At 41.5% G+C, this 23,483-nt stretch overlaps 1 protein-coding gene across 12 annotated transcripts in view; it reads left to right on the top strand.

Moving 5' to 3' along the window:
• Positions 1–4,271: 4,271 nt before the first annotated feature.
• Positions 4,272–23,483, top strand: part of clip1a (CAP-GLY domain containing linker protein 1a) — a 56,951-nt gene continuing 37,739 nt past the window's right edge. For 3 of the 12 annotated variants that reach the window (XM_014161318.2, XM_014161316.2, XM_045703127.1), the window contains exons 1-3: positions 4,797–5,250; positions 19,869–20,152; positions 22,781–23,310. In XM_014161318.2, the coding sequence (XP_014016793.2) occupies positions 20,062–20,152; positions 22,781–23,310 (621 nt within the window). In that variant the 5' untranslated portion in view covers positions 4,797–5,250; positions 19,869–20,061. Of the gene's footprint in view, positions 4,295–4,794; positions 5,251–19,868; positions 20,153–22,780; positions 23,311–23,483 lie in introns of those variants that run through there. The other 9 variants (XM_014161320.2, XM_045703129.1, XM_045703125.1 and 6 more) reach the window with 8 other exon arrangements.

The following is a 23,483-nucleotide window of genomic DNA, read 5'->3' as shown; positions in this document are numbered from 1 at the left end:
GATCTGTCACATGATCTCAGTACATATACACCTGTTCTGAAAGTCCCTAGAGTCTGCAACACCATTAAGCAAGTGGAACCATGAAGACCAAGGAGCTCTACAAACAGGTCAGGGACAAAGTTGTGGAGAAGTACAGATCAGGGTTGGGTTATAAAAAAATGTCAGAAAGTTTGAACATCCCATGCAGCACCATTTAAATCCATTATTTAAAAAAATTCAAGAATATGGCACCACAAACCTGCCAAGAGAGGGCCTGCCCACCAAAACTCATGGACCAGGCAAAGAGGGCATTAATCGGAGGCAACAAAGAGACCAAAGATAACCCTGAAGGAGCTGCAAAGCTCCACAGCGGAGATTGGAGTGTCTGTCCATAGGACCACTTTAAGCCGTACACTCCACCGAGCTGGGCTTTATGGAAGAGTGGCTAGAAAAAAAGCCATTGCTTAAAGAAAAAAAATAAGCAAACATGTTAGGTGTTCTACCAAAAGGCATGTGGGAGACTCCCCTAATATATGGAAGAAGGTACTCTGGTCAGATGAGACTAAAATTGAGCTTTTTGCCCATCAAGGAAAATGCTATGTCTGGTGCAAACCCAACACCTCTCAGCACCCCGAGACCACCATCCCCACAGTGAAGCGTGGTGGTGGCAGCATCATGCTGTGGGGATGTTTTTCATTTGCAGGGACTGGGAAACTGGTCAGAATTTAAGGAATGATGGATGGTGCTAAATACAGTGAAATTATTGAGGGAAATCTGTTTGTCTTCCAGAGATTTGAGACTGGGACGGAGGTTCACCTTCCAGCAGGACAATGACCCTAAGCATACTGCTAAAGCAACACTCAAGTGGTTTAAGCGGAAACATTTAAATGTCTTGGAATGGCCTAGTCAAAGCCCAGACCTCATTCCAATTGAGAATCTGTGGTATGACTTAAAGATTGCTGTACACCAGCGGAACCCATCCAACTTGAAGGAGCTGGAGCAGTTTTGCCTTGAAGAATGGGCAAAAATCCCAGTGCCTAGATGTGCCAAGCTAATAGAGACACACCCCAAGAGACTTTCACAATAAAAAATATTTTGCATCTTCAAAGTGTTATGTAAATCAAATGTTACAACCCCCCCCCCAAAAAAAATATATATATTTCCAGGTTGTAAGGCAAAAAAAAATGGAAAAATGCCAAGGGGGTGAATACTTTCGCAAGCCACTGTAACTCTTTATCCAAAAGTTTTTCCATCAGCAGACTATGATAATGTCAAAAGCCGCACTGAAGTCTAACAAAACAGCTCCCACAATCTTATCAATTTCTCTCAGCCAATCGTCAGTCATTTGTGTTAATTGAATGTCCTTCCCTATAAACGTGAGGAGTCTGTCAAGTTGTTTACTGTAAAATAGTATTCTGTCTGATCAAACACCATTTTTTCCTAAAGTTTACTAAGGGTTGGTAACAGGCTGATTGGTTGACTATTTGAGCCAGTAAAGGGGGCTTTAGTATTCTTGGGTAGGGGAATTACTTTTGCTTCTCTCCAGGCCTGAGGTTACACACTTTCTAGTAGGTTTAGATTGAAGGTATGGCAAATAGGAGTGGCAATATCGTCCCCTATTATCTTCAGTAATTTTCCATCCAAGTTATCAGACCCTGGTGGCTTGTCATTGTTGATAGAAAAAAAAATTAACCTCTTTTACACTCCACTTTACAGAATTTTAAATTACAATGCTTATCTTTCATAAGTTGATCAGTTATACTTGGATATGTAGTGTGTGTTTTGATGCTGACATGTCATGCCTAAGTTTGCTAATCTTGCCAAAGAAAAAATCATTAAAGTAATTGGCAATATCAGTGGGTTTTGTGATGAATGAGCCATCCGATTCAATGAATGATGGAGCCGAGTTTGCCTTTTTGCCCAAAATGTAATTTAAGGTGATCCAATGCTTTTTACTATCGTTCTTTTTATCTTTGTTTGATAGTATGGTTTATTTTTATTGTTTAGTCACATGATTTCTCAAGTTGCAGGATGTTTGCCAATCGGTTGTGCAGCCAGACATACAGTGCATTCGGAAAGTATTCAGACTCCTTGACTTTTCCCACATTTCGTTACATTACAGCTTTATTCTAAAATGGATTAGATAAAACATTTTCCTCAATCTACACACAATACCCCATAATGACAAAGTGAAAACAAGGACATTTTAGACATTTTTGCAAATGTAATCAAAATAAAGAAACGCTACCTTTATTTACATAAGTATTCAGACCCTTTGCTATGAAACTTGAAATTGAGCTCAGGTGCATCATGTTTCCATTGATCATCATTGAGATGTTTCTATAACTTGATTGGAGTCCACCTGTGGTAAATTCAATTGATTGGACATGATTTGGAAAGGACCACACCTGTCTATATAAGGTCCCACAGTTGACAGTGCATGTCAGAGCAAAAACCAAGCCGGTTTGTGTCGAGGCACAGATCTGGGGAAGGGTACTAAAACATTTCTGTAGCATTCAAGGTCCCCAAGAGCACAGTGGCCTCCATCATTCTGAAATGGAAGAAGTTTGGAACCACCAAGACTCTTCCTAGAGCTGGCCTCCCGGCCAAACTGAGCATTCAAGGGTGAAGGGCCTTGGTCAGGGAGGTGACCAAGAACCCAATGATCACACTGACAGAGCTCCAGAGTTCCTCTGTGGAGATGGGCAAACCTTCCAGAAGGACAACCATCTCTATAGCACTCCACCAATCAGGCCTTTATGGTGGAGTGGCCAGACGGAAAGCCACTCCTCAGTAAAAGGCACATGACAGCCCGCTTGGAGTTTGCCAAAAGGCACCTAAAAGATTTCAGGACCATGAGAAACAAGATGATCTGGTCTGATGAAACCAAGATTGAACTCCTTGGCCTGAATGTCAAGTGTCACGTCTGGATGAAACCTGGCACCACCCCTACAGTGAAGCATGGTGGTGGCAGCATCATGCTGTGGGGATGTTTTTCAGCGGCAGGGACTGGGAGACTAGTCATGATCGAGGGAAAGATGAACGGAGCAAAGTACAGAGGGATCCTTGATGAAAACCTGCTCCAGAGCGTTCAGGACCTCAGATTAGGACGAAGGTTCACCTTCCAACAGGACAACGACCCTAAACACACAGCCAAGATAACGCAGGAGTGGCTTCGGGACAAGTCTCTGAATGTCCTTGAGTGTCCCAGCCAGAGCCCGGACTTCAACCATATCTAACATCTCTGGAGAGACCTGAAAATAGCTGAGCAGTGACGCTCCCCATCCAACCTGACAGAGTTTGAGAGGATCTGCAGAGAAGAATGGGAGAAACTCCCCAAATGCAGATGTGCCAAGCTTGCTGCGTCATACTCAAGAGACACAAGGCTGTAATCGCTGCCAAAGTTGCTTCAACAAAGTAATGAATGAAGGGTCTGAATACTTACGTAAATGTGATATTTCAGTTTTTTTTAATTTAATTTGTAAATATTTCTAAACCTGTTTTTGCTTTGTCATTATAGGTATTGGGTGATTATTGATGAGGGGGAAAAAACTATTGAATCAATTTTAGAATAAGGCTGTAACGTAACAATGTGGAGAAAGTCAAGAGGTCTGAATACTTTCCCAATGCACTGTATTTGCAATTTCTTTGCCTCATCTCTCTCAAGCATACAATTTTTAAATTTCTCATCAAGCCACAGGGATTTAACAGTTTTCACTGTCATTTTCTTAATGGATGCGTGCTTATTAGTAAACGGAATAAGCAATTTCAAAAATGTGTGAAGTGCAGGGTGTGGTTGCTCATTACAGAACGCAGACCAACATATTCTTTACATCAACATCATAGGAATCACTACAAAACTTATTGGATGACCTCTTATACACTATTAGGCCCAGCCTTTGTAACTTTAGATTTCCTAGATATGGCTACTTTATTGTGATCACTACATCCGATTGATTTGGATACGGTTTTAAAGCAAATTTCTGCAGCATTAGTAAAGATGTGATCAATACATGATGATTTCATTCCTGTGTTGTTTGTAACTACCCTGGTAGGTTGACTGATAAAACCTGAACCAGATTGCCGGCATTGGTTACAGTTTGAAGCTTTTTCTTGAGTGGGCAGCTTGATGAAAGCCAGTCAATATTTAAATCACCCAGAAAATATACCTTACTCTTTATCACATACTTTATCAAGCATTTCACACGTTATCCAGATACTGACTGTTCGCACTTGGTGGTCTATAGCAGCTTCCTACAAGACTAAGAAGGATAGAAGTGTCACAGGAGATGGACCAACGTATTACACTGCAATGGTTTGTTTTCTTTATTCCAAATTGGACCGTTTGTCACCGTAGTTGTTTTGCCATTGGAAGTCCGATTTAAAAAGTACACAGTATGTGGGAAGGCTTCGGTAAATTAATGTATCGTGCTTTTGTTATTAAATCTAAATATTTGTTCAAGATTATACACCATTTGGAGGGCTGATGTTTCGGGTGGTGTCATGCTGCTGCTGGATGGAAATGGACGGTTGGTCTGAAGCGTTGTCTGTCCTGTTTCGTGACTTTAATTAACTGCCCTGCTCGAATACGTATTGTTTTAGAATACAGCCTCCTTTAACCTCCCTTTAATATAATGATTGATCTGTATAGTGTGTTTGGATGGTTTCCAATTTGCCACCCAACTCCTAATCTCACCATTCAAATCATGTCAGTACCGTATTTGAATTGACCAAAATTTGAATGGTGAAAATAAGCAAGTTCCACAAAGCCAACACACGGTTTCAAAATCTGTTTAGTTAACAGGGAAAGGAACAAGCGTACTCGGGTGGCACCCTTTGCCTGTATTGAAGCAATCTTTATTCTTAATCTTTTACAGAAATTGCATAATGAAAGATACAAATCTAAGCAAATAGTTTCTAATTGAAAGTAATACAATTATCTTTATCCTGAATACAACTTTGACAGACATAATTCACGTTTGGTAGATTTTTTTTTTGCAAATGCATTTTATGACCTTTGTGTTAATAATATAATTGTGGTAGTTTATTTTTTAATTTGGGTTTTAGACTAGTTTAGTTATTTTTTTCCCCCCTCTAGTCTATAGGGGCGAGACCATTTTAGGTCATTGCTTCGCTCAATCAGCACCTCGTGAACGCGAGTCCGTCGGAACACAAGGCTTCGGTTGGGGAGACTACTCGAAAGAGGGTTGCGCCTGTTTGGGATTGTTTCTAGCTGTTCGTCAAAGAACAATTCATACGAGAGTGCTACAGGTAAGGATTGGTTGAAAAGGCTTGAACCCGGCTATCTCACGTTTGCTTTATAGGTAGCACTGCGGGCCCTCAGGCAAGGCAGGGAGCCCACAACCCACGGAGAAACAGTTACTAAGCGCCAATTTAGCTCACGTTACGCTAGCTAGCTGCTAGTATATACCGCGATTAGCCAGCCACTACCTGTCTGGGCCTTCAGGCTAGATACTGATCTCACATTTTTAACATGGTTTGACTTGGAGATTCTATTTTAAATAAAAGATCACAAGAGATCCTAACCGCTAGTTTTCAAGACATGTCATTCAGGGGCGACATTGTGGTACGAGTCGACGTTCGGACCTGTGGAATTCCCTCGACGTTAGCTAGCTTTCCTATACGCGCAACAAGACCTTGTCAGTGTGCTGTTTCTGTGGTTTAGGAAAGCTCAAAGAGTATGAACCATATGGCTACTGCCTAGCTAAGTCCGCCACATCGACCAGTTAGTATTTTAACACATTTGGATTGTTTGAACTAGACATGAGTTTGTTAACCCAATCGAGTTTTCTTTAAGTTAGTTTTATACAGTAGCTCAATTCGCAGCTACTGTCACGATATCCAGATGTGCCACCTCATCGACCACACTGTAAACATCAGTGGAATGTAATGCGTCAGTAGGAATTTCCCAGGGAACCTTACGACTGGTCAATCATAAATATGTGCACCTTTGCCTGTCCCACGAAGAACTCAACAAACCCTATGTCTGTCAGCTTGCTCGCTAACTTCAAGAAAATTATATTTAGTAATTGGCTCTGCTAGATACCTTTCATAAGTGGTTGTCTCGTGCAAAATATCCTAACATGGTAGTGACTGAAATCACTTTATAGTTTGTACCTAAACTCAGGTCAAGGTAATCTATTCTGTGATTTAGCGTAAACTGTGACCTTGAGTTGGTTAGTGTGCGTTTGACACTGCTCATGCTCAATATAAATTATTCAGTAGTGATTTAAACAATAAACCAGTTGGGTTAACATTTGATCATGAACAATCGGCATAGTTTTTGGCATCATATAAGTGATACATTTCAGCAAAACAGAACTTCGGGCTTAGGTGTCTGCACCCTTTTTATGCACAGATCAAACAACACTAACAAGAAGTTTTGCCTCTCCTTGTAAAGGAAGCAGGGGCACCAAGGATGATTTAACCTACCTGTGCCAGGCCCTGCTCTGATGGCTCATTTTAATTGCTAGAGTAACATATATGTAACAGAAAAAGTGGGAAAATGACAAATTATTATTGAACGATATCAAGGACATTGTGTCTGGTGTTCGACAACCATCTTCACTGATTTACAGCAAACCCATATAATCAAACACAACTAACCACTACACAAGCTTCCAGACACTACAAACAGTTAGCCTATAGTTAGTCTTTTGATGATGAATCTGAATTGAGGCTATCCTAAACTGAGCTGTGTGGCTGTTGATGTGTATGAAGTTTCAGTTAGCAAATTGTCCATTCTCTGAAGGTCAGTTGTCTCTTCTATACCTGCTTTCCCTATCAAAAATACAAGTATTTGTTAGAACAAGTAGGCTAGACAACAGTGCTTGTGTTTTAATGTCTTAAAGTTTAGGCTATTTTCTCCTTGCTAAGTTCTTCAAGTAAATTCAGTGTTGGAGGTAAAACTAAACTGTAATGATTATTTCACAAATCTTTGTCAACCAAGCTATTAAAACTAAACTTTGACGTTTTGGGGGGCGTTAAGCATAACTCAACTCAAGCTCTAGGAGACGAGTGCTGAACAAGGCTGCTTGTGTTGGACAATCAGAGGCTATGAGTGGGGAGGTATTGGGGGTGGAAAGACCTTGGCTTTTTGTTGCACTGCCTGCTACCAGTGTTAGGGGGGCTATATAATGACCCCAGCAGATGTTTCCTCCAAAGAGAAGAACTGGAGCATGCCTTTAGTGCACTTAATATGTGAGGGGGCAGCGGGAGTGTTTGTTTTGAATGTGTGATGTGATCACACTTTCTGCAGATGTAGTGTACAAATACTTGTAAGCGATGAGGGAGACTTGAGTGCTGCCAAACAGGGGCATAGTAGACCTTATGATTAGGCAAATTGCCAAGACAACCAGTGAGAGTGCAGAGGGCACACAGCTCAGCTCCTGTCATTGATTGTGATTAAAGCCACTTGCCAGGGCAGGCTCTAAAAGAGATGTGGTGCCAAGGCTTTTCTATAGGCTAAACCTGCCCACTGGCTGGCGCACTAGTGAAGTGATATTTAGGAGATGTCTTTTAGACCAAGAGCCTTGAGTCCCATGCTGAGAGGTCTGAGTGTCCCAGCATGTCCCTGAATCTCTTTTGCAGCATGCCATTGTTAACCACTCAAAGCATTTTTTTCTGCACCTTGATTTCCCACAGCTTCATGTTTAAGTATTAGGGTTAGGGACGCACAATATATCGGTGAATATATCGGAATTGGTCGATATTTGCTAAGAATGCCAAGATCGGTATCAAGTTTTATTAGTCACATGCACCGACTACAACAGGTGTAGACCTTACTTACGAGCCCATAACCAACAATGCAGTTTAAAAAAATACGAATAAGAAATAAAAGTAACAAGTAATTAAAGAGCAGCAGTAAAATAACAATAGCGAGACTATATACAGGGGGGTATCGGTACAGTTGAGGTAATATGTGCATGAAGGTAGAGTTATTAAAGTGACTTTGCATAGATGATAACAACAGAGAGTAGCAGCGGTGTAAAGGGGGGGGGGGCAATGCAAATAGGCTGGGTAGCCATTTGATTAGGTGTTCAGGAGTCTTATGGCTTGGGGGTAGAAGCTGTTTAGAAGCCTCTTGGACCTAGACTTGGCGCTCCGGTACCACTTCCCGTGCGGTAGCAGAGAGAACAGTCTATGACTAGGGTGGCTGGAGTCTTTGACAATTTTTAGGGCCTTCCTCTGACACCGCCTGGTATAGAGGTCCTGGATGGCAGGAAGCTTGGTCCCAGTGATGTACTTGGCCGTTCGCACTACCCTCTGTAATGCCTTGCGGTCGGAGGCCGATCTGTTGCCATACCAGGCAGTGATGCAACCAGTCAGGATGCTCTCGATGGTGCAGCTGTAGAATCTTTTGAGAATCTGAGGACCCAGATGTGGATCTGTTGGGGGTGTATGCAAATTGGAGTGGGTCTAGGGTTTCTGGGGTAATGGTGTTGATGTGAGCCATGACCAGCCTTTCAAAGCACTTCATGGCTACAGACGTGAGTGCTACGGGTCGGTAGTCATTTTGGCAGGTTACCTTAGTGTTTTTGGCCACAGGCACTATGGTGGTTTGCCTGAAACATGTTAGTATTACAGACTCGGACAGGGAGAGATTGAAAATGTCAGTGAGGACACTTGCCAGTTGGTCAGCGCATGCTCACAGTACGTGTCCTGGTAATCTGTCTGGCCCTGCGACCTTGTGAATGTTGACCTGTTTAAAGGTCTTACTCACATCGGCTGTGGACAGCGTGATCAGTCTTCAGGCCCGATGTCTAGTTTAACGGCGATGTACAAAACCGATGTCAAAGCTGATGTGCATACCTACAGTATATAACGTAGGTAGATGACGTAATGACGCCATGTAAAACTTTGCGCTACACGTGCAACACAGCATTCCTAACCTAGCCCACAATGTCTGCTGTGTGGATCAAGCAGTCAACAAGTCAAGTAGTCATTTGAAAGAGTAAGAATTTCAGCGAGACAACTCAAAGGCGAAATCCATTAACGTCAAGATAATGGAATTCATTGCCCTTGACAATCAACCGTTCGCTGTTGTGGGTGATGTTGGCGTTTGCTGATTGGTCGAGCACCGGTACACATGTTGCCATACCGTAGTTGCACAGTAATTGCGTCACTGTTTTTAGCTTCACAGCATACTACGGAACGCCGTTTGGGTCTTGGCGTGTCAAAAAAGACTTGTCAAATAACACAATTTGACATGTTAAATAAGCTCTTAATTTGACATGTCAAATAACAGTTATTATAGAATGTTGTGTGTTCTGAATTTGCACTAGCAAGCCAAGCGTCGCACAACTATCAGTAGCACTGTCAAAGCTGTAAAAAAAAGTCTGCGAACACTGGCCACGAACGATGTTTACAATTCTGCGTTGGTAATAAAGCATTATTTGTTTGACCACAACTTCTGGGGTAGCTAGATTTAGCTTGGTACCTAGCTAGCACCAATACAACCAGCCTGAAAGCAATGACCAGTAGAAACTGCAGTCATTTTCATTTTACTTAGCAATGATTTAGGAATCCTTGTGAGTAAGTATTAGCAAGGTAGCCACTTGTTTGCCTATTGAAATTGAACTTCTGTTCATGAAAATAAATAGCTAGCTAGCTACTTAACCCTGTTGCCCAAGCTAATGTTATAAGCAGTCAGCTAACTTTATCTGGCTAGTGACACTCGACCAGACTGCAGACTGCAGACCGGGTTATGTGTTGTGAAGCTAGCCACAATAAGGATTAGGCACAATAGTAGAATTTGCGGTTTGCCTTCAAAATATAAGTACCTCTTTGAAAGTGATGCAGAAGGTTACAATTGGTGGAATCATGCCATATTTAGACTAGATAATGTTAAGGTTGGAATGTGAAGCAATGAAATGGGGTATCAGTCTACTTGGTGACACCCACAGAACACAATTGTGAAGAGTTTACGCAAATATTAGCTTTGTAGCTCTTATTGCTGGACTGTGACTGTGTGAAATCACCTCCCCAGTCAGCCTATTGTGTGTATTGACATTCATATTGCACTGTACAGCTTTACCAAAGGATTGGGGTTCAATGAAATGGAGTATCAGTCTACTTAATACCCAATATATTTTTTCACAACGTCCTCAGTGATCAGACTCAAACATATTGTTTTTCCTCTGAAATAGTGTTCAATACACATAGATTTACAATAAATGTGGCTCAATTCACAGTTGTTTCAGAGTCCCGCAATAAGAGCTACGACGCTAATGTTCTGTGTGTCACTGAGTAGACTGATACCCCATGTCATTGATCCACAATCAATAGGCAATGCTGTACAGTGAAATAAGTATGCCCCCAACGCAAATTTAAAGTATAATACATCCAGTGTGATTTCAACAGATTTGTCAAATTAACAAGTTGTCTTTTGTTGATTTTATAACATTCCAACCTCTTTTAGCATGATCTATTCAATTATGGCATAATTCTACTATTTGTATTAATTTGCATCACTGTCAATGACATACTTTTATTTAATCCTTATTTGTGGCTAGCTTCACATAGATGGGTCCAACCACCATTATTCAAATAAGAACTGTCTTATAAATTAGGGTTATTTTAGATGATGACACCTAGCTACATAGTTAGCTAGCTAACTATATAGCTACTGAAACAGATCTCGTTTTGCTATGTTTTTGGGGAAGAACATTGTTTGCATCCATGAGCAAGCTAGCTTTTTTTATGACCAGCACTGTAGGTGCGCGAGACAACTTTACCAGCATCATAGCATAAGTATCGATGAATCGTTGTGATTATGTTTTACTGGTAATGGGGACATACGTAAATGCCAACAAAATAACATTTTGGTGTGTGTGTGTGTGTGTGTAACCTTTAACTAGGCAAGTCAGTTAAGAATGTTTATTTTATTTACAATGACGACCTACCCCGGACAAACCCGGACGACGCTGGGCCAATTGTGTGCCGCCCTATGGGACTCCCAATCACGGCCGGATGTGATACATCCTGGATTTGAACCAGGGACTGTAGTGACTCCTCTTGCACTGAGATGCAGTGGCTTAGACTGCTGTGTGTGTGTTAACTATACTAGAAGGCTTAAAAGGCAAGGAAAATATTGGATATCGGTATCAGCCTAAAATGTTATATCGGTGCATCACTAATTAGGGTTGCACTTTACATTACAGCACGCCACGGATAAAAGTAGTAATAACATGGTAAGAGTATTGTATCAATTTATAGTTGCATTGAACATATTAGGCTATTTGCCCTGATATTCCAGTATAGGCCTAATGATATGCTTGGTGTTTTCTTGGGTGAGAAATTGGTCAGGAATATGCATCAGTACACTAGCAACACTGTCATTTCCATTGAGATGCTGACGTGCATAACGGCTTGCCTAGTAAAAGGCTGAATGTGAGAGCCCATTGCATTGCTATTGTTGTGCATCCAATGCAGAGAAATGTGAGACTTCCTGACACATACAGTACCAGTCAAAAGTTTGGACACGCCTACTCATTCAAGGGTTTTGCTTTATTTTTACTATTTTCTACATTGTAGAATAATAGTGACGATGTCAACTATGAAATAACACATGGAATCATGTAGTAACCAAAAAAGTGTTAAACAAATCAAAATGTATGTTATATTTTAGATCCTTGAAAATGCACACTCTTGGCATTTTCTCAACCAGCTTCACCTGGAATGCTTTTCCAACAGTCTTGAAGGAGTTCCCACATATGCTGAGCACTTTTTGACTGCTTTTCATTCACACTGCGGTCCAATTCATTCCAAACCATCTCAATTGGGTTGAGGTCGGGTGATTGTGGAGGCCAGGTCATCTGATGCAGCACTCCATCACTCTCCTTCTTGGTCAAATAGCCCTTACACAGCTTGGAGGTGTGTTGGGTCATTGTCCTGTTGAAAAACAAATGATAGTCCTACTAAGCACAAACCAGATGGGATGGTGTATCGCTGCAGAATGCTGTGGTAGCCATGTGTCTGCATTGAATTCTAAATAAATCACAGACCGTGTCTCCAGCAAAGCACCATCACACCACCTCCCATGCTTCACGGTGGGAATCACACATACAGACATCATCCGTTCACCTACTCACGTCTCACAAAGACATGGCGGTTGGAACCAAAAATCTCAAATTTGGACTCATCAGACCAAAGGACAGATTTCCACCGGTCTAATGTCCATTGGGCATATTTCTTGGCCCAAGCAAGTCTCTTCTTATTATTGGTGTCCTTTAGTATTGGTTTCTTTGCAGCAAATCGACCACGAAGGCCTGATTTCACGCAGTCTCCTCTGAACAGTTGATGTTGAGATGTGTCTGTTGAACTCTGAAGCATTTATTTGGGCTGCAATTTCTGAGGCTGTTAACTCAATTGAATTTACCCTTTGCAACAGAGGCAACTCTGGGTCTTCTTTTCCTGTGGCGGTCCTCATGAGAGCCAGTTTCCTCACAAAGCTTGAGGGTTTTTGCGACTGCACTTGAAGAAACTTTCAAAGTTCTTGAAATTTTCCGGATTGACTGACCTTCATGTCTTAAAGTAATGACGGGCTGTCGTTTCTCTTTGCTTATTTGAGCTGTTCTTGCTATAATATGGACTTGGTCTTTTACCAAATAGGGCTATCTTCTGTATACTTCCCCTACCTTGTCACAACAACTGATTTGCTCAAACGCATTAAGAAGGAAAGAGATTCAACAAATCAACTTTTAACATGGCACACCTGTTAATTGAAATGCATTCCGGGTGACTACCTCATGAAACTGGGTGAGTGTGCAAAGCTTTCCTCACAGCAAAGGGTGGCTCCTTTGAAGAATCTAAAATATATTTAGATGTAACACTTTTTTGGTTACTAATTTATTCCATATGTGTTATTTCATAGTTTTTTTGTCTCCACTATTTTTCTATAATGTTAAAAAATAAAACATGAATGAGTAGGTGTGTCCAAACTTTTGACTGCTACTATATATTTAGTGTGCTTGCTGAAAGCAAGACTACTTTAGCACTCTTACATAGTCATTATTCCCCTCACTCTAGCGCTTAAACCGCTTAAGCTATCAACACGATAACAAATTTAAAACTTGTAGACTGGCTGTCCGCAGGTTGCTTGAGAATTTTTTTTTTTATACTATTAACTTTTTGTTCTACAACCATATTTGCATAAAATTCAATGCATTTCAGTGGCCATAGACTTGAACGGTAACATTTTAAAAGTTCTAGATGCTACTTCTTAAACCGTTTAAGCTATCAACTCCAACCCAATGTTGAAATGTGCAGAATGACTCAACTTCGATGTCTTGCATACAGCTTGTTGATAGTATTTATACTTTTTGAACTATAACAATTTTAAATGTGCATAAATAACATGGGTTTTAATGGGAACCATAGGAATACTGTGGTAGCTATTGAAAATGGTCCTGCTCCTCAGCCAATTAAGCTACAAGACCAACTTCAAAACATTCAAGCTATCCTTACTTCAAATGATCTGAAACCTTTAAAATATACTCAATTTGAATTTGCGTAAATTGGCATAATGCCAACCATAAAAACAGTGGTAGACCATTTTAAATGCTACTGATCTTTTACCATCTCAGCTGCAAACATTAAAACGATCATTTTCAAAAGTCTATAAATGTAAAACGATTGACATTTGCATAAATTAGCATCATAGACTAACCCACCAACAGTAATAGTAACTCTTGAACCATTCAAGCTAGAAAACAAACCAATTCGGGAATTGTTCTTTTTTTTCTAGTTTGATCTTGTCCTTGGATTTAAAATGCCCTCTCGAACTTTATTATTTTCACCTTCAAATAGCCTAATTCTTTAACCTTCTACAACCAAAGTCTGTAGTACAAAGTGGTTAAACACATTTTTCAACGTTTATGCCCTTAGACAAATCGACTCTCTAATATTTTCCAAGTGCTTCCAACTAGCTGAGAGTGAAATACTTTATTTGCCCTTAATGAAAGGAATGGGGAAGTCTGAGAGGGAAGTGTTGGATACAATACATTGCAAATAAGCAAATTAGAGATGTCATTTAGTGAGGCTTTTAGCACTACTGATGTCAGCAAAAGTATATTGCACAGTGAAGAATGAAAGGCCTTTTCCCTGCGTTCAGAGAGCTGTACAGGCTGTCTGAGCGATGCTTCCCTACTCTGCATGGCTTAGCTAAGCCAGATATGCTGTGGATAAGCTGCAGCGACAAGTAATCGTATATGGAAGTCGATTATCTCCATGTTTTTGGGCCCTCAAATCGGTTTCAGAACTAAATCTGTTTTACAGAACACATCCTCGACCAGTCAAATTAAAATTGTATTTTTCACATGTGCTGAATACAACAGGTGTAGGTAGACTTTACTGTGATGCTTATTTACAAGTCCTTTCCCAACAATGCAGAGCTTAAAAGTAAGATAAATTTGCAAAAGAAAAAAAGAAAATGGTAACACAATAAATTAATTATAACTAGGCAGACTCCACCGATTTCATGTAACCCATCCGAGCAGCAAGGTTATATTTCCTTTTACAGTGCGTGCTTCGTTAAAATTAAAGCGTATCTCCCATTCGCCATTCGGGTGTATAGGCCATAGCCTGCCTACCGTTGACTATCAGCAAGTCACCCACCACTTTGCAATGTGAGCTTGAGGCAGTATAATTGTTTGAAACCTGAAAGTTTTACTTTACTTTAAATAATGAGGCATGTCTTACCTTGCTTCAAAGTAACCTTGCAAAAATCCATCCGTAGAAATGTGGAGGCAATTTATTTTCTAAAGACTTCCTCATTGCTGTTAACCAGCATTTCTCCCCCGTTCTAGTGTTTTTCATATCAACTCTCTTTTGTTGTCCAGAAGCCAAAGGCACAATCCTAGTCATATTAGCAATCCATCATAGTTGTTGCTATTAGATTCCCCCTCTTTCTACATTTCGAACGGAAATTTTCATCTCTATCACAACTGCTCGCATTAGGTTTAGAACTGTGTTTTCCACAAATTGCATTTTGGCAAATGTTTGAAAATTGTTTTATTATCTGCTTCATTACAGGAGTGTTTAATAATAGGCTATAGCGTTTTGAACTGTAAGATGAAAGGCTTGCTATTGCTACACGTTTCCATTAAGCTCTTAATGAGAAATGTCCGGTCCTTATATGCATGCATAGTATAAGAGAGGAAGAGACAAAAGTGAGTGGTTTCACTCTTGCTGAAATCTGTCCAAAATAAGCCCTATGGGTTTATTTTAGGCCTAGTCTTGTCGCCTGCCTTCCCGCCTTGGGCCGACTCCTGTTGTTAGGGCGGAAACATAAGAATCTCATCCTTATATACAGATCTCTAATAGTGTTTTCTGTTGGTCACGTCATTCTACTGTTTGGAAACAATTTAACCGTTTGTTGACCTGTTATTATTTTTAGGAAAATACCCTGACTAGTAACATTAGTTTAAGATGTTGGTATGGTTACTTTTCCAAAATACCATGTCATTTTGCACATTCATCACTGTAGTGTTAACAGAAGTAGGCTAGCCTACAGCTGTAGTGCAGTGCATGACATTGATGGGCATCTGGGTTTGTAAGGATAAGTGAATTGCCCAAAACCTGCATTGACAGAACATTGGTGTTTGGCTGTCTTCCTGAATAGAGATTAAAGTGAGAGTCCGGAGCAAAGGATCAGCTTTACCAGTGGGAGACATCTCCTTCTGCATAATTGGATGATCATTGTCAGCTGACTACACCAGTGCTAAACTGAAAGCTGAAAGCCGTCCATAGTTTATAATTATAGATGTAAGGCTCTGGTTTCAAGTCTAGAAATTGCTGGTCTATTGGGGAAAGCCCACTCTCTTCCCCAAGATGACTTTAGCCTTTCTCTAAACGATGCCATGGAATCAACAGATGAAGTTTGTGAAGCAATGGAGGAGGCATAGTCCAATTTTTTTTTGGGGGGGGGGGGGTTTGTTTAAGTCAGCTTTGGAAATATAGTTCTGGACATTTGTTGTAAGCGGCTATCTTCAATTTTTTATAGAGTACAACGTTAGTGAGAAGAGTGAATTTATCGCAAATAGAACAGGCATGTCAATGGATACTCTGTATCCTCTGATTCACTGCCATGAAGATATCAATCATTTCTGTGCTTTTTCTTCGAGGGCCTTTGGTCGTGGTCCTGGCCACAGAGGTGGAAAACTGGAGTGCGGCATGTAAATTGGGTCAATGCTGCTGACCCACCCTTTATTCTGTGCTGTTGAGAAATATCTTTTTGCGTTCAGGTAGATGTGCGTTAGAGAGATCTAGTTTGTTTTATTTAACCCAGCGCTTAGGGCTTCAGAGGAATGGAAGGTACAGTGGGGGGGGGGGGAGTATTTGATCCCCTGCTGATTTTGTACGTTTGCCCACTTACAAAGAAATGATCAGTCTATAATTTTAATGGTAGGTTTATTTGAACAGTGAGAGACAGAATAACAACAAAAAAATCCAGAAAAACACATGTCAAAAATGTTATAAAATGATTTGCATTTTAATGAGGGAAATAAGTATTTGACCCCTCTGCAAAACATGACTTAGTACTTGGTGGCAAAACCCTTGTTGGCAATCACAGGTCAGACATTTATTGTAGTTGGCCACCAGGTTTGCACATATCTCAGGAGGGATTTTGTCCCACTCCCCTTTGCAGATCTTCTCCAAGTCATTAAGGTTTCGAGGCTAACGTTTGGCAACTCGAACCTTCAGCTCCCTTCTCAGATTTTCTATGGGATTAAGGTCTGGAGCCTGGCTAGGCCACTCCAGGACCTTAATGTGCTTCTTCTTGAGCCACTCCTTTGTTGCCTTGGCCGTGTGTTTTGGGTCATTGTCATGCTGGAATACCCATCCACGACCCATTTTCAATGCCCTGGCTGAGGGAAGGATGTTCTCACCCAAGATTTGACGGTACATGGCCCCGTCCATCGTCCCTTTGATGCGGTGAAGTTGTCCTGTCCCCTTAGCAGAGAAACACCCCCAAAGCATAATGTTTCCACCTCCATGTTTGGCGGTGGAGATGGTGTTCTTGGGGTCATAGGCAGCATTCCTCCTCCTCCAATCACAGCGAGTTGAGTTGATGCCAAAGAGCTCCATTTTGGTCTCATCTGACCACAACACTTTCACCCAGTTGTCCTCTGAATCATTCAGATGTTCATTGGCAAACTTCAGACGGGCATGTATATGCGCTTTCTTGAGCAGGGGGACCTTGCGGGCGCTGCAGGATTTCAGTACTTCACGGCGTAGTGTGTTACCAATTGTTTTCTTGGTGACTATGGTCCCAGCTGCCTTGAGATCATTGACAAGATCCTCCCGTGTAGTTCTGGGCTGATTCCTCACCGTTCTCATGATCATTGCAACCCCACGAGGTAAGATCTTGCATGGAGCCCCAGGCTGAGGGATATTGACAGTTCTTTTGTGTTTCTTCCATTTGCGAATAATCGCACCAAATGTTGTCACCTTCTCACCAAGCTGCTTGGCGATGGTTTTGTAGCCCATTCCTGCCTTGTGTAGGTCTACAATCTTGTCCCTGACATCCTTGGAGAGCTCTTTGGTCTTAGCGATGGTGGAGAGTTTGGAATCTGATTGATTGATTGCTTCTGTGGACAGGTGTCTTTTATACAGGTAACAAGCTGAGATTAGGAGCACTCCCTTTAAGAGTGTGCTCCTAATCTCAGCTCGTTACCTGTATAAAAGACACCTGGGAGCCAGAAATCTTTCTGATTGAGAGGGGGTCAAATACTTATTTCCCTCATTAAAATGCAAATCAATTTATAACATTTTTGACATGCGTTTTTCTGGATATTTTTATTGTTATTCTGTCTCTCACTGTTCAAATAAACCTACCATTAAAATTATAGACTGATCATTTCTTTATCAGTGGGCAAACATACAAAATCAGCAGGGGATCAAATACTTTTTTCCCCCACTGTATGTGTCTGTGACTTAGCAGCAAGATCCATTTACAATTTCTTTAGTTATCAGTTTTCTGTAATCCAGGGCATCTTGATAGGTGCTCTCACTCAGAGCAGGGAGACCTCTCTGTCAATAGCTGGAATGTAATACAACTTTTTTTTGCTGGCAGCGTACTGGACGTATGAAGTTGAACTAGCCTATTCCATTACAGATGTTACTTCACCCCTGCCTAAACAGTAGGCCAGATGTAAAACTGAAGCTGTTCAACTTTCAGAACATTCCTCTATACAGTATTGCGTAGTTTGTGTTGCCATAGCAACAGTAGAGTTTGGTTGACTTCGAGGTAAGGTGGTAACTTGATGTGAAAGCCTTGCTGTGCATTTGCTGCTCTGGGCTCTCTCAACCACATGCATTATTTCAACACTTGGGAGTCCCTAACATGCTGCAAGTCAGAGCAAAGACTGTCAATAAAATTCAGTCGACCTACATTGCTAGCTAACAGTAGAACACATATGTTGCCACTCCTTGGCCTAAGGCATCCTTAGTTACTACATTATTAATGCTATTTCTCAAACATTACCATTAACAGGTAGCCTTATTGAGAAGTCTTTTGAAGGACAACACAAATGTTGCCGGATTATGCCAAGACCACCATTTTGGCAGTCTGGTAATAACAGGTAGACCCTTGTAACCTCTTTAGCTAATCTAGTAGTCTGTCCTGTAGGAGGGCTGCTAAACACTTTAATCCTTTTCTGTTTGTTTACTAATCCCTCCCTCTCTACCTAGAGTTTGTAGCTTCACACGAGCTGGCTCTACGGTTTATGGTGAAGAGGGAAGGCCCAAGACTCTAGACTTGTGTTTGATGAGGACAGAGCTATAGGCTAGGCCTGAATGATTGGTAAACCCTGGCAAACACACACTAATACAGCAGAGCACTGGTGGTGAGAATGTGAGGTATTTTTATTTCTTTTTAACCTTTAACTAGGCAAGTCAGTTAAGAACTAATTCTTATGTACAATGATGGTCTAGGAACTGCCTTGTTCAGGGGCAGAACAACAGATTTTTACCTTGTCAGCTCAGGGATTCGATCTAGCAACCTTTCGGTTACTAGTCCAACACTCTAACCACTAGGCTACCTGCCGCCCCGAATTTAGAAACATGTCATTGGAGTGTTATTAAATCCATGTAATGGGCCCATTTAGAACTGCTTATTAAAGCAGTGAGGGTAGAATGACATGTTATTGAGCAAAACAAAATGAGTGTACTCTGAGCCTGGCCTTCGAGTCTTCATGTCTGGGGTTGAAATGTATTTATGCGCAGGTCTTTCGTTCTTCCTTTTTTTTCCTGCCTGTGTTTCTGAATGGTACTAGGTTCGTTGAGATAGAAGACTGATCGACTTTGCATGTGTGAGGGAGAGAAAGGGAAAGAGAGAGTTTGTTTCTGTATGGCGGTGACAAATACATGCGCGCACACAGACAGACACTTGAATGTGGCCTGGCTTGTGACAGAGTATTTTTAGTATAGGACTCACTGTGATGAGTCAGTCAGGGGAGCACTGCTTGTTGTCATAAGAACACAAGATCATTTGAATGTCAAGGGCAGGCTATTCAGCCCATCTATGCTCACCATTAATCCGTTGTAAACAATAAGCCTTGTCAGTGTCACCCATGATGTTGAGTTGGAACCAATTATACCAAGTGAACAAATCAATATAAGACGCCAGTGTTTGAAAAGTCATATCCACAAAGTCAAAATTGGACCAGTGAAACAACCCTCCCTCCTGGCTTACCATTTAAGTGAAGACTGAAATATGATTATTCTGTGAAAATCCTGTTCCCTTCAGGATATTATCATTAGTAGTCTTCTATGCAAAGTAAATAATATGAAAAAACTAGGCTAACTTAAATGCATACTATACAAATCTGTTTGTTGCACTAATTTGTCTTCATCTCTCTTAACAGGGTCCTTTTTTGAGGGCATCTTTTTCTCCCTCACCCCTTTTTCTACCTTTTTATTTTTGTTTGATTTATTTTGGTGCTGCGACTCGGAGAGCATTGTCATCTCAGAGTCTGAGCACAACTACGTCAATGATTTGGGGTCAGCCGGCACCCACTGACGGACAGAAAGGCCCTGTAGATTTCACAGAGAGGAAACATGAGCACAACCAAGCCCAGCGGGCTCAAAGCGCCCAGCAAGATGGGTAGGTCAACGGGGGCGCCAGCCACCAAGATCACCCCCTCCGCTGGTAAGAGGTCCTCGTCCCCCTTAGCACCAGCAGTTCTCAGGTCCTTGCTGCTTCTCATTAGGGCTGTGGTAGCTACAGCACCTAACCTCTAACTTTGATGTCATCAATCAGCTTAAGGTTGCAATAAAATGGGCTTTACTGCTTCATCAGTCTGGATCTGCTGATGCGGCTTGACTAGATTTGATGTAGACATGCTGATCGGTCACTGGCCATTTTGGATCCGTAGGCTATAGTATTTACCCCCAAAATCTCTCCAATATAGTGGATTAACTATATTTTTAAGTTGGAGTAATTTGGTGAATTGAGTCCACTAGAGGCTTTAGACACAGCAGGCCTGCTGTGGAAAATGTGATCCCTGTGCTGGTGTTTTGTTTCAAAGCATTGACAGTCAGGTCATGTGAAAATGCGACTGTGAAGTTTGGCCTCATGTAAATGTCATCCAATCAACTATTTCTTTGTGCATTGCTCGGCTGTTAACATATGAGCCAGTTTATTTATATGTAGAAAATCAGGCAACCTTAATTATTGGGCCTGATCAAATGTTGACGGTAGAGTGCCTTCAGAAAGTATTCATACCCCTTGACTTATTCCACATTTTGTTGTGTTACAGCCTGGGTTTTTCTCACCCATGTTTTTTGTACATAATTTACGTAAGTATTCACACAAGTCAATACATGTTAGAATCACCTTGGGAGCAATTACTCTAAGAGCGTCTCTAAGAGTGTTGCACACTTGGCTTGTACAACATTTAGCTTTTTTTTTTTTTTTTCAAGCTTTGTCAAGTTGGTTGTTGATCATTGCTAAACAGCCATTTTCAAGTCTGGCCATAGATTTTCAAGCCCTCCCAAAAATATATAGTTTTTCATTTTTACAGCGGTTTGAAGCTGGTGGACCAAAACTGAAAGTCCACCAGCTTCAAAAAGCTGTAAAAAATATATTCTTTGTAATGAAAAATATATTTCACAACGATTTTGATGGTACAATGATTCCCTACACTATTAGTGCATGTTTTCTCACATAAACAGTGTAGAATTTTAACCAGGAAAAGACAATTTCCACTAGATAACACGTCCACAAAGTCAGAACAGCTTTCCCAGTTTGCCAACAGATCCCACTCCGGCGGGAGAAATCAATAGGCGAATTTCACAGCCAATTACAACACTGACGGGTAAGTAATACTGTGAAACACCATTATTCCACTATTTGCGCCAGACATATTATGGACATTTTCTGAAATAACAATGCAAATATTCTAAGAAATCCTGTGTGTAGCATCTTTAAGTCAAAACTGTAACTAGGCCACTCAGGAACATTCAATGTCGTCTTGGTAAGCAACTCCAGTGTATATTTGGCCTTGTGTTTTAGGTTATTGTCCTGCTGATAGGTGAATTTGTCTCCCAGTGTCTGTTGGAAAACCGACTGAACCAGTTTTTCCAGAAGGATTTTGCCTATGCTTAGCTCTGTTCTGTTTCTTTTTATCCAATAACACTCCCTAGTCTTTGCAGATGAACAGCATAACCCATAACATGATGCAGCCACCACCCTGCTTGAAAATATGAAGAGTGGTACTCAGTGATGTTGTTGGATTTGCACCAAACATAACGCTTTGTATTCAGGACATAAAGTTAATTTCTTGGCCTAATATTTAGCAGTTTTGCTTTAATGCCTTATTGTAAACAAGATGCATGCTTTGGAATATTTTTCATCTGTACAGGCTTCCTTTTCACTGTCATTTAGGTTAGTGTTGTGGAGTAACTACAATGTTGTTGAACCATCCTCCGTTTTCTCCTATCACAGCAAATTAAAATCTAACTGTTTTAGTCACCATTGGCCTCGTGGTTAAATCCCTGAGCGGTTTCCTTCCTCTCTGGCAACTGAGTTAGGAAGGACGCCTGTATCTTTGTAGTGACTGGGTGTATTGATACACCGTCCAAAGTGTAATTAATAACTTCACCATGCTCAAAGGAATATTCAGTGTCTGCTTTATTTATTTTTAACCATCTTCCAATAGGTGCCCTTTGCGAGGTATTGGAAAACCTCCCCTGGTCTTTGTGGTTGAATCTGTGCTTGAAATTCACTGCTCGACTGAGGGACCTTACAATTATCTGTATGTGTGGGGTACAGAGATGAGGTAGTCAAAAAAATCATGTTAAACACTATTATTGCACACAGAGTGAGTCCATGTAACTTATGTGACTTGTAAGCAATGTTTTACTCCTGAACCTATTTAGGCTTGCCATAACAAAGGGGTTGAATACTTATTGACTTGACTTTTCAGCTTTTTATTTTTTACTTAATTTGTAAAAATGTCTAACATAATTCCACTTTGACATTATGGGGTATTGTGTGAAGGCCAGTGACACGATCTCAAATGAATACATTTTAAATTCAGGCTGTAATAACAAAATGTGGAAAAAGTCAAGGGGTGTGAACTTTCTGTAGGCACTGTACGTAACATATTTCACTCTGGGATAAGAGTTTGGAACTATTGAATAGCAGGGTAAAGGTGTCATGTTCTGTGAGCTAACTCATTCATGTTAGCCCTGTTAGCTCAGCTAACCATGGACCAACTTTAGTGGAGTTGGCACACTGGCAGTAATTGGATGATTTCCACCTGTTTCCATGCAGCCGGATCCAAAGTAGCTGCAGCCGACAAGTCCACTCCAGGTGGCGGTGCAGCTGGGACACAAGATGGCGGGGAGAACTTCCAGGTTGGGGAGCGAGTGTGGGTGAATGGGAACAAACCTGGCGTGGTGCAGTTCCTGGGGGAGGCTCAGTTTGCACCAGGACAGTGGGCCGGCATAGTTTTGGATGAGCCCATTGGGAAGAACGATGGCTCGGTGGCAGGGGTGCGCTATTTCCAGTGCGAGGCCCTGAAAGGGATATTCACCCGCCCCTCCAAGCTGTCCTACACAGAGGGCGAGGCCAACGGGACTCAGACAGCACCTCCGTCCCGGGCTGGGTCGCCGACCCCTTCCACCGCCAGCCTGGCCTCTCACACCCCCTCTGTCAAAAAAGCCTCAACTGCAACGCCTGCCACGTCAGCCACTCCAGCCTCCAACCTGGCACGCACAAACAGCGAGTCCATCTCCAACCTCTCAGACACCAGCTCGGTCAAGAAAGGGGAGAGGGAGCTGAAGAATGGAGACCGCGTTTTGGTAAGGCTTAGTTCATTTACACTTTGAATGCAGCTGTTATTTTGGATCAGGTAGCTTTAATCCTGAAGCGCCTGCCTGCTCATCCATTTATGCATGTTTGTCTCAAATGTTCCTCCTGGCCTCCTACCCCTGTTCCAGGTTAGAGAGGGCTAAGCCCCCGCCCCATCCCCACC

This window comes from Salmo salar, chromosome ssa20, assembly GCF_905237065.1.
Source record: "Salmo salar chromosome ssa20, Ssal_v3.1, whole genome shotgun sequence".
Lineage (NCBI taxonomy): Eukaryota > Metazoa > Chordata > Actinopteri > Salmoniformes > Salmonidae > Salmo > Salmo salar.
This window is presented reverse-complemented; position numbering and strand designations above follow the sequence as displayed.